Genomic DNA, 12,468 nt, shown 5'->3' on the forward strand with positions numbered 1-12,468 from the left:
AGCCATGCCCTTTCAAAGGAACCATCCCGGCATTTCCCTGAAGCAATTTAGGGAAATTACGGAAAACCTAAATCAGGATGGCCAGAGAAGGGATTGAACCGTCATCCTGAATGCGAGTCCAGTGTGCTAACCACTGTGCCACCTCAATCGGTGACACGCACTAAGCTTCGCAATAATGGTAAGCAGTTCAGTGCACTACCTCCTTGTGTTTCATACATTTAGGCCTACATTCTTCTTGTGTAATACTATTTTGCTTGCTTCATCATAATCAACAAGCTTGTCATGCAAACTTATCCTATCTGGATACCAAAGTTTTGCTTTTCAGCTATGAATAGTGTTGTGTCAAGTAAAACCAATGTAGCGGGGGGAAAAAAAAAATGTTACAGAAAAAATAACACAGTGTTGATACAGTAGGCATGCTATGCTCATTATCTCGTGGTCTCTTCCATGTAAATGCTTGTACGCAGCTACACAAGTTTATTCTGTCTGCTTACATTCACTCCAGTGTAATTAAGAATTAATATGACAAATTATCACCTTTCTTAATCACATAGCTTCCTCAAAAACACTTTGGAAGTAAGTAGTAGTTCTATTAGAAGATTCAGGTGTGATTTTCAATGTAGTGGTGGCTATATCACTGTTTGTGTCATTTTGTGTGTCAAACACCTTAATCTTCATTGTTTCCTCAATAATTTATTACCGAACCTTGAAAAAAATTTATTTACTTAAACTTATTAGTGAACTGTTTTAATAATACTAAATGTAATTTAGAACTTTTATATTTTTAATTTTTAGTATAGCAGAAAGTCATAATAAATGTTACTTACACTGTTTTGTCTGGGCCAGGTTCGTTCAACTGCTTCCCCATCAGACACTTGACTATCCTGAGAGTCAACCCGCACAGGTGTACGTTCACTGTCACTACCAGACACAGTACGCTCACTGTCATTTGACTTTGATGTGTCTGCAAGGTCATCACTCTCCACAGTCTCTGTTGTCTTTACTGAAGTATTTGTAATGACAGAACTACTACTAACTGGAGTTGATGCAGAAGGAGCCAATGGATGTGTCTCTAAGGTGACACCCTTCTCAGGCTGCGAATTCACATCTGCGTGCACAAAAACATTGAATCAAATGTGGAAGGGCAAATTAGTAACTTCCTGGATATGAATACGTAACAGCTCACAACAGAAAGAAATGGAAACATTATTCATCAATTCAAGTTAAAAATTTGAAAAGAAGGCTTTGCTCATATTCACAGCAATTAAAAATATTTCAACTTTTAACAGGAGAAAAGGGGGATACTAAATAGCACACAAAAAAATCAAGAAAACCTGTGAAACTGTAGACAGTTACAGGCTAGTTGGACAGCATAAGAATTCATTAATTTATACAAGGGCATCCATTAACCTGTAAACAATTTTTAGAACAAACGATCCACACTGAAATCCTTATAAACTGCACCTGGTCTCAGGCTTTAGAAAACAACAACACCATGAATGATACACCAAAACAAAACAAAATATATCTGAGAAATAAACACATTGATATGCAAATGATGACAGCTGCATTTTAAGTATGACCTGTTTTTCAACACCGTTTTAAATATTGTGTTACAGAATAAGTTCCAGAAAGCTAAACTGTTTGGTAACTGCAGAATATGGCCAGAAATTTTGTTTCAGCCAGCAAAAATTTAGCATCAGTGGACATACATTATCAATTATATGATATACACCTCCAATGGAATGAGTTCAAGTGTGAGTCAATAGAATTTGTTCATAGACAGAAGGATAAACAACATCGGTGAACAATACTTAGGATAATTGCCTGTCTATCATATCTGAATATTGTGAGCTCAATTTTTCACGAAACTGCAACATAATTGAACTTTACAAATGGGCAGTGTTCTGACATTCTTAACATCTCACGAAGAGGAAATAAATTGCTTGACCACCCTGTTGCAGGAGATGGACAGTTATTTCCTGAAGCTATCAAAACATCCCATAGATGATTTTGAAGAAAGGTGTTGGGGATTTTACGTGGCAGAATTACACAAATTGAAGTTCACATATGTAAAATGTATAAAAATAGTTTAATCAAACAATGGAAAATAAAGGATGGTAGTTTCAGCTATCTGAGACTGTTGATGTGTGTGCAAGTTGCACTTTGTGTGTGTGTGTGTGTGTGTGTGTGTGTGTGTGTGTGTGTGTGTGTGTGTACTGCTGACAAAGGCCTTAATGGCCAAAAGCTATGATTGTGTGAATCTTTTTATTGTGCCAATTGCAGCTCAGCATCTCCGCTATATGGTGAGTAGCAACTTTCCTTCTCGTATTGTAAACATAGTTTAAATTATGTTGAAATGCAGAAATCAAATAAGACTTGTGAAGAATAGTGTCTTTTGACAGTAGTATTTTATTGTATGCATTACAAGGATCTCGCATAAAAATAATCATGCGAAATACAGCAAGTGCAAATTAACTTGAATTCTGTTACTGGATGGCAGCGCGCGCACCCACACACACACACACACACACACACACACACACACACACACACACACACACACACACACAATTCTTGATGTCTTATTGGATGTGCACACTCAAGTATTTAATTTGGAATCTCAGCATGCTGTACATATTAAAGAAGAGATAGCTCAAAAGTTATCAGTCAAATGATCAGCTGACTAATTCTCTACTTTCCAAAATTAATCTGGAAATGTTATACGAGTGGTCAGTTAAGAGTTACACAGCAGGACCGTTGCTTAACGATGTTCACAGTGTTTAGTTGATATCACTAACAAGAACATTTATACAGTAACAGAAACATGCAATGCACCACAATATCCATAAATAAACCTTCAACCACAATTTATTTTTTTATTGAAACAACCCATTTCATGAATACGAAGATAGCCAGGGATAGAGAAACTGACACCCATATTGAAAGATAAAAAATTTAGCTGACAACACAAGGTCAAATAATTGAATGAAGTGTAAGTTATATTAGACAGAAAGACTGTACAATCAGGAATACACTTATTAGAAATTAAGAACTAGTCATGGATAGTGATTCTTTTTGTTTGGAGAAATAAAAGTCATAAGGGGGCAAGGTCAAAAACCGGAGCGCACTCCGGGCCCTGTGAGCCAGGGCTTTATCAACGTGGAAAACCCATTCACCCGACTGCCAAAAATCATGCGTCTTCTACCATAAATTGATGCATAATCTTTTCAAAACATCTATGCAGAAAGCATGGTTAGCTGTCTAACCCTCTGGAACAAACTCTGAATGTACGACTCCTCTCATATAAAAAAAGAGGCAGTGGGGGAGTGGGCAGGAGGAAGGTGGTGGTGGTGGTGGTGGTGGTGGTGGTGGTGGTGGTGAGAAGAGGGAGTGGGGAAGGAGCAGACAGGTGGGGTCTGGGGAGAGGGGAGGGGAGAGGGGAGAGGGGAGGATAGCAATCGGAGGGGGAGAGGATGAGAGAAGAGTAACTGGAGGCGGAGAGAGAGGAGAGTAATTTGGAGAGAGGGAAGAGGAGAGAAGAATAATGGGGAGGGGGAGGGAAGAGGAGGGGAGATTGAAATAGGGAATGCAGATTTAACCCAAGTTTTCCTTAAACAATATTATGAGAAGTTTAGATTCTTATTCACCACATAGAGTTGGCATTGAGTCGCAGACAGCAACAATGAAAAGACTGCTAAACAAACTCCTCCAAAAATATGTGCGAGCACATACACACGCGCCTGGGACCTCTATCTCTGTCTACAGTGGATGACTTCTGACTGCATCCATGTCTGACATCAATACATTCTGCAACCTATGGCGGGAGGTTAGAGGCAGCAGGGGGTGAGCAGGGGAAAGGAATGCTGGATGGGGGTGGGGACTGGAGAATATGATCTCCTGCTTCAGAGAGCATATAATGATGTGTTGGCAACAGGACTGTGCTGCTATGTGCAGGGTCAGGAGGCTGTGCTGGGGAGTAGAAAAGAGAGAAAGGGGACAAGAGAGGTAGAGAAGGGGTGAAGATTGTAGGTCCGTTCGTTGAATAGTAAGTGAGTGCAGTACTGGAGATGGAGCAGGGAAAGTGGTAATGAGTAGGCAACGAACATGGCGTAACGAAAGTTGAGGCCAGTGGGGTTAAGAGAATGAAGGATATGACACAGGAAGAGTTCACAGCTGCACAATTCAGAAAAGATGGTGTTGGTAGCAAGGATCCAGATGGTGCAGGCTGTGAAGCAGTCGGTGAAGTGAAGTAAACTGTGTTGGGCACTGTGTTCAGCATCAGAGTGGTCCTGCTGCCTGGTCTGGCGGCAGCCATTCATGCGGACGGACAGTTAGTTACCATGCCCATGTACAAAGCAGCACAATTGTTGCACCTTGGTTTGTGGATCACATGCCTGCTTTCAATGGTAGCCCTCCCTTCGATGGACAGAAAATGCCTTTGGCAAGACTGGAGCAGGTGGTAGCCAGAGGGTGTATATGACATGTCATGCATCTAGGTCTATTGCACGGACATGAGCCAAGAAGCAAAGGGATTGGAGCATGGTGCAGACTAAACAGACAAGGATATTGCATAGGTTGGACAGTTGGCGAAATGCTACTATGGGAGTGGTGTGGAGGATAGTGAGTATGATACTCACTACTCCAGGGCATAACAAGAGGTATTCGAAATCCTGGCAGAGAATGCCATTCAGTTGCTCCCAATTCTTGGTGGTTCTGAGTCATGAGAGGAATTAACTTGTGGCCAGATAGTGGTTATGTGGGGTGTGGTAGATGACTGGTGAGCCGAAGTAAGGGAGATTGTTTCTGAACGAGATTGGGAGGGTAATTTTCAACTGTGAAGATCTCAGCGAGACCTTTGGCATATTTGGGGGGGCTGTTTGTCATTACAATGTGACAATCACAGGTACCTAATGCCTAGGTTGTATGAAGAAACTTCTTGGTATTGAATGGGTGGCAACTGTCAAAGTGGAGTTATTGTTAATGGTTAGTGGGCTCATGAGGATGGTGGTACTGCTGTAACCATCCCTGAGGTAGAGGTAAACACTGAGGCTTGCTGGTTTGAGATGGAGAAGGTGTTGAGGTTCTGCTGGAATGGAGGTTCTGGAAGGTGTTACCAATGAATCTGAACCAGATGAGTGTTTTGGGATTCCTCTAGATGGCTTGTGGATAGGTTAGTGCCATGTGGTACTCTAAATTGAGCTGGATTTCTGGAATGTGGTCACTGTAGCCGTGTTCATAGGTGTATGTACCTGAAAGCTGGCAGAGTCCCTCCACCAGGTAATCTCTGCAGTTCAAAGCCAAAGTGCTGGTGCATTTTTTGGCAGGTATCAGTTTTTGGGTTGCAGATTACAGTTTTCTTCATTGCCAGCAACAGTGGCCATGTGTATACGATGTGTGTGTGTGTGTGTGTGTGTGTGTGTGTGTGTGTGTGTGTGTGTGTGAATGAATGAGTGCCCAAAAGCTTAAGTGTTTAGCAGTCTTTTCATTGTGCCTGTCTGCAACTCAATGCCTCCTCAATGTGCTACAAGCAGCAATCCATCCTTTCATTCTACTGTTGTTATTCTTCATGTATTTTCCAAAATTTAAGAGGATTATTCTTATGGTGGATTTAAAATTAGTTGCGACTTTTGACGTTTGGTTACCGGAGGGCACGTGATGCCATTGCCCAGGTAAAAACCAATGGCGAGCCAGCTTTCTCTGCCATACCATCAGCACTTCGGTTTGTAAAGCTACCCAGTTGCCATACTGTGGATAAAGAGTACCAAGTGGTATCACACACCAGATGCATCTACATTTGTCAGCTCTTGCTGTAAACTGGTATTTTCTGGCATTAAAGAGTTCTGCAGTCATCAGGTATTGTAAACAAATGTTTTGTTGCATTAATAACAACAGTGCAGCATGTCTGAACACAAATTCACCATAAATGAGATCATTCAGCAACACATTCACTGACTGAAGATAATATTCTGCTGCCAAATATCCCTCCAAATTTGACAATAATAATGGACAATGTGCCTTACCACTCTATATGACTTTTAAAGCAACAACAATGCAGTGGAGGAAAGTAGATATTTCACTCTGGCTACAAAAAAAAAAGTTCCACTGGATATAGCTGAACCTACCTTGCATAAGGCAAAGTTAATGGAACTTTTAGTGCTGTACAAGCCCAAAACTCCAAACTAAAAGGTTGACAAACTGACTGATGCTAAAGGACATAGTTTAATCAGGATTCTTCTGCATCAAGCTAAATTAAATCTTACAGAATAAATGGGCCTAGGTGAAAGTAATGTGGCAAGAAACAATAAGTTTGCACTCAGTGATGTTGAAAGGCAGACAAAAGCAGCAACTGCAAAATGATACACCACAGGACAGGATTCGAGTTGTCAGCCATATCAGGAACGTAGTTGAGGAAACATGGAATCCTGAAGGACCACAACGAGTTCTCATTGCCTTGTTAAAATATGCTACTTTTGCCAAAACACAACAGAGTTTACAAACATTCATATCACTAATATTCCAATGCAGTTGAAATTACAAAACACTGCTGTGACAGTATATTATTAAACTGGCAACTAAGGGCAAGACAGGTTAAAAGTTTACGCAAAAGCCCATGAATGCTTCAGTTTTAGTTTTTACAAGACCCTCAAGCTCATTTGCCGGCTATTGATGGACCTTAAAAATTACATTATTTCACCAAAACAAAAAATTGTAGTTGCTTGAATGTCATGATATATATGGAAAGTTTTGCATATTAATCATATGGAAAAATATTCTCCTTTTTGTGTGCTATCAATTCCCAAAATCTTGTTTTAATATCTCAAGCTGTTTATGAGATGTGAGCGATTTGTGAATATTTCATTCTGGCATTTTTGCTGGTGTGCAATTCCGTGACAGAGGATTATAGGTATTTCATTTTCTTGAGATTGGACACTGGGCGCATAGGGTAATGTCCTTCCAAGTTTAAAAAAATTGTTCAATATGTTATCTACATTTTACATGCAGCAAAATATGGTCTAAATATAACAGAGGGAAAACACTCCACATGGGAAAAATATATCTAAAAACAAAGATGATGTGACTTACCAAACAAAAGCACTGGCAGGTCAATAGACAAACAAACGAACACAAACATACACACAAAATCCAAGCTTTCGCAACCGGTGGTTGCTTCATCAGGAAAGAGGGAAGGAGAGGGAAAGATGAAAGGATGTGGGTTTTAAGGGAGAGGGTAAGGACGTCAGTCGAGGCGGAAGTACAGAGGCAAAGAAGTTGTTGAAAGACAGTTGAGGTATGAGCAGCTACTTGAAATCAGCGGAGGTTGAGGCCTGGCGGACATCGAGAAGAGAGGATATACTGAAGGGCAAGTTCCCATCTCCGGAGTTCTGACAGGTTGGTGTTAGTGGTAAGTATCCAGGTAACTCTGACGGTGTAACACTGTGCCAAGATGTGCTGGCCGTGCACCAAGGCATGTTTAGCCACAGGATGATCCTCATTACCAAGAAACACTGTCTGCCTGTGTCCATTCATGCGAATCGACAGTTTGTTGCTGGTCATTCCCACATAGAAAGCATCACAGTGTAGGCAGGTCAGTTGGTAAATCGCGTGGGTGCTTTCACACGTGGCTCTGCCTTTGATCGTGTACACCTTCCGGGTTACAGGACTGGAGTAGGTGGTGGTGGGAGGGTGCATGGGATAGGTTTTACACCGGGGGCGGTTACAAGGGTAGGTGCCAGAGGGTATGGAAGGTGGTTTGAGGATTTCATAGGGATGAGGAATGAGGAAAGATGTTTTAGGTAGGTAGGCAGGTGATTGGCGTGAAAGGAAGCGCTCCATCGCAGCGAGGCCCTGGACGTGCGGGATATTTGTGTATAAGGAAGTGGCATCAATGGTAACAAGGATGGTTTCTGGGGGTAACAGATTGGGTAAGGATTCCAGGCGTTCGAGAAAGTGGTTGGTGTTTTTGATGAAGGATGGGAGACTGCATGTAATGGGTTGAAGGTGTTGATCTACATAGGCAGAGATACGTTCTGTGGGGGCTTGGTAACCAGCTACAATAGGGCGGCTGGGATGATTGGGGTTGTGAATTTTAGGAAGAAGGTAGACGGTATGGTCTAACATGCACGAAACGCAAATTCACAGCAACTCCTTTGTTTCAATGCAAACTTAGTATTTCTCACAGTAGTTTAACTAATATTGAAAGATCACAAAACTGACATCATTAACGAAATCACAGGAAGTTCATTGTGAAGCTGACAAATTATGCTGTAAGATGTGTGAGAATCAAGAGTTTATTATTGAATAGTTTCTTTAAAATCATTTGAGAAACACTGCAGCTCAGCCAGCTTGTGTGACTTTCTGTTCCCACAGTCAAGTGAGGCTGCCACGTTCAGTGCCGAGTAGGCTTGGTATTATAGTCACCTGCTGATATGTTCAGCACATGCTGGCAACTATGTTTCCCTCCAATCACTCTGTACAGAACTGCAAGTTCCAACTAATTTTAAATGCAATATACAAACAAATAATTGTGATTCACCTTTAACACTCACCTGGAAAATGAAATTGTTGTTTAGAAGCAGCATGAGGGGTATGGGCTGTCATGACAAGTGCCGGACTTGATGGCGTCGAGCTGTTACAAGAAGATGTGTTTGAACTTGAGTCAGGACCCTGTAACAGCAGCACACTTCTTTCAGCCTTCTTAAAATTTTATAATATATGTGTACACAAATTTGTTTTCCCGATTTTGCTGTATTATTATGAGTAAATATCTTAATATTACGGCAACAACTATTCTTTTAAATGTTTGGTGCATATGCCAAAAGGTATTTTCTATTGTTGCCATTTTTAGCCAGGTTTTCTGTATTATTATGACCAGAATTTCAGTTACAGTATTTTTCACAGAAATAAAGTAGGTAGAAGATGCAATACAAAATATGAGCTAATTGCTGCTCACCGGAAATGCTTGAACATTAACAGAAGGCTGTGGATGTGAACGTTTACGGTCTCTCCATCCAAACGACGTCAACAGCACCGATGGGTGATGACTTGGAGAAGACTGACTTGGTCGCCCGGAGCTTGGAGACTGGTTAGATGTGAATACTGTATGACAACATACAAATTTCAACAGTTAGAACCTCACAGCTATCAGTTTATATTGTCCTGACAAAAAAAATTGGACTGTTTGCATTAATAAGAGGACTGTTGATCAACCATTAACTGTGTCCACGTGTAGTGATCTGTTTCAGATGAATCAGTCAATTTCGTGGCACTGGATGAGCACTTTTCTACAGACTTTTTCCCTGCACTTTGTCACATATGCTTGGTAAACAACATGTAAAACATATTCAGCAGAGGAAGGAAACAACACTATCATGTTGAAATAAAAGAACTCTTGTTTTACATTCCTTTTTTGAAAGTTCCGTAATTCCAATGGTATCTAATACGAGATTTTGATTCATACATTAAATCTCATAAAATGTATTATTCCATTTGGTTACTAGGAGGTCACACTTGTCCAATATATATTCACAATATTTTGCATTCACAAATGAATGCCACAATTAAGAAAATTTATGATAGCATTGTTATCTTTCAGTACTTTATATAATACGATGTATATCCTATGTAAAAGTCTTTTTTTATTGTATACACCAGTTTCAGCATGAAATAACCAAGGTTTTGTGTATAGTTACTCATAAAAATGTCAAACTTTTAATCATTAATTTGATAAATTTGCACTGTAGTTTTGTTGACTTGATTGTTAAACACATAAATAGGAGGAGCACAAGGCTCAAGAATGGACAGCTGCAAACAGTTTTGAGGCACAACCACTGTGCCGCACATCTGTGCAATAATCTAATTGTTTTAGTACACTGTTGTGACTATGTAGCCTGTTATGTCGAATGGGTTCCCACTAAGAAGAAACAGTACAGCTTGTCATAAATAAACCACTATAAAATAACTTGGTACCTGAATTATTTCATGGAATTCACGTAACTGGATCCAGTTAGCAGATGAAATGGACCGAGTCAACGACTACAGCAGCAGCAGGAAGCAGATTACTCTGAGTTACACCGAACTAGATATGTATAAGAAATCAACTTAACTATATGTGTGTCACTGCAGAACTAATTACTAAAGTGTAATGTTTTTGAAACTGTTCTAGCAGTAAACATTTGCATTTGTCTCAAAGTAATTATTTGAGTGATGGAGGCCAATGTGATCAGTAAGAAACACCCCCATGATCACACGTTTCTTGATGCCTATGAAACACAAGAATAACAACAATTTTTTGATTTTTTTTTGTTTTGTTTAAATCAAATAATCTCTTTTCGATGTTGAAAAGTTTAGCCCCAGCAAAATTTCACTGTCTTCCCCACGTAACAGTGTCGTTACAATGTGTAGAGACTCAAATGGGCCCCTACTTTAAGCTGACCGCCAATAAAGAGATACATTTAGTAAGCATATTTGCAGCATCAGCTTCAATTCTTGTGTCTCACATCTCGTAAATGATGTTTTGTGACAGAACACAAGAACACAGATGCAGAAAATTACTTGTTCAGTGCAGCTCAGTTGACTGATTTTCTTGAAATTTTACATTTTGCTGAAGATAAAGGTCAAAGGTGGGAAAAAGATCACACTCAAATCTCATGCAAACATTTTCTATGAGAACAGCCTAATTTCTTTTGTGAAACATTAGTTTAGTAAATTATTCCTTTTCACACGATTTGTCTTCTTGATACACTATATGAGTGATTTGATAAGTCAGGTGAAAAATGCCTCAAAGAACGACTGTTTCGTAAACAACTCGCCTTACTTCTTGACACAGTCTCCTTTGAGAGATATACACTGGGTCCAATGATCCTCCAGCTTTTTCATCCCCTTGGGAAAATAGATTCTGTCACATACTGCAAAATACTCGCTGACAGCAACTGCCAATTCCTCATTTGATGAATATATTTCTTCTCAGCAAGCTGAAGTTTCAATTTTGGAAACAGGAGAAAGTCACTTGTGGCTAAGTCTGGTGAATACGATGGATGAGGAACCAATACAAAGTCCAATTCGTGCACTTTTGCCACTGTTATTACTGTTGTGTGGGATGGTTCATAATCCTAGTGAAAGAATAGCTTTTTGCATGGCAACCTTGGTCTTCTTCAGCAAACAGAAGTTTCAAACGATCCAACAACGAAGCGTGAAAGGTTCCAGTTATGGATCCACCTTTTCCAAGTAATCTGTGAGAATTATTCCTTGGGAATCCTGAAAAACAGTGGCCACCACCTCATCAGCTGAAAAAATGGTCTCCCTCTTTTTCAGTGCACTTTCACCAGCCTCTGTCCATCCCATTCTCACTCTAGCGTGTAATGATGGGTCAAGGTTTCATCAACAGTCACAAATTGGCAAAAAAGTCTCGCAGACAGCGACTAAACAACACCAGACATTGTGCTGAAATGTTGTGCCAGATGCGCTTTCGGTCGCCTGTGAGCTATCACGGCACCTACCTCGCACAAAGCTTCTTCCTGACCAATTCTCTGTGCAGGGCATTATGCACTTGCCCAGTTGAAGACACCTACAGTGCAAGCAATCTCATTAATTTTCATTCTGAAGTCTTGTATTACCAGATCTTGTCAATGGTTTCATTTGTGGTGACCTCAATAGGATGGCCAGAGTGTGTTTCATCTTAGGTCCTTGTCCACCCAATGTTACGTGCTTGTCCAACCACATTTAACCCCTTTAATCCAAAAGTAAATTGTCTTCAGGGATGACCCAGCACCCGTGTGAACTTAATCCAATTCTGTTTTGATGTGTGCAGTAGGATCCCTTCAAATAAAAGTGTTTTCCTCATTTTCAATCTTAGATGACATGCTGACCAATTCAGAAGGCTGTCAACAATGAACTGTACCCTGTACATTGTTGAAATCCTTTATACAATCCTTGGAATAATCAAGCTTACTAACTGTCAAGGCACAACTAAAGTGTTCCATTCTTTCATGGAAATTTACCAGGTTTATCAAACCACTTTACTTTCGTAGATCAAATGAAAACAAACCCAACCACAATTCAATGTTCAACAGATTCCCTTCTTACCAAATTTACCACAGTGTCAGTTCTTGCAAACAAAAGAACATGTCTACACAAGAAGCTAAGCATTTAGTGCCTACCTGCATCTGGCTGCAACTGCCGACGAAATTCATCAAGGAATTCCCTAGGTAAGCCACAACTTGGGGGCACTTTGCTTTCACATTCCCTGTGACATTTATATTTGCACTCCTTGCATTTCAGACCTGTAACAAAATGAATTTTCATGTAACAATGAAAGCAACAGAAATCAGACTAAATGGTATTTTGTTTCAATGTCCTGTCAAACTACTCTTTAAATGAGTTTGTTTGCGAGGCCATCCTCGACAGCGAGATCAGAAATATTTGTTTTGTAAGTAAAAACAGCCTTTTCCTGCTGAACAGTATTTTATT

The 12,468-nt window shown here is 40.1% G+C and overlaps 1 protein-coding gene across 2 annotated transcripts in view; it reads right to left on the reverse strand.

Annotated features, from left to right (window-relative positions):
• LOC126336572 (kinase suppressor of Ras 2) overlaps positions 1–12,468 on the reverse strand; it is a 166,985-nt gene that overhangs the window by 99,698 nt on the left and 54,819 nt on the right. For both annotated transcript variants that reach the window (XM_050000428.1, XM_050000437.1), the window contains exons 8-11: positions 12,159–12,281; positions 8,954–9,099; positions 8,550–8,667; positions 828–1,108 (exon numbers count right to left, since the gene is read on the reverse strand). In XM_050000428.1, coding sequence (XP_049856385.1) covers positions 828–1,108; positions 8,550–8,667; positions 8,954–9,099; positions 12,159–12,281 — 668 coding nt within the window. The remainder of the gene's footprint in view (positions 1–827; positions 1,109–8,549; positions 8,668–8,953; positions 9,100–12,158; positions 12,282–12,468) is intronic.

The sequence above is a fragment of the Schistocerca gregaria genome, chromosome 1 (genome assembly GCF_023897955.1).
Source record: "Schistocerca gregaria isolate iqSchGreg1 chromosome 1, iqSchGreg1.2, whole genome shotgun sequence".
Lineage (NCBI taxonomy): Eukaryota > Metazoa > Arthropoda > Insecta > Orthoptera > Acrididae > Schistocerca > Schistocerca gregaria.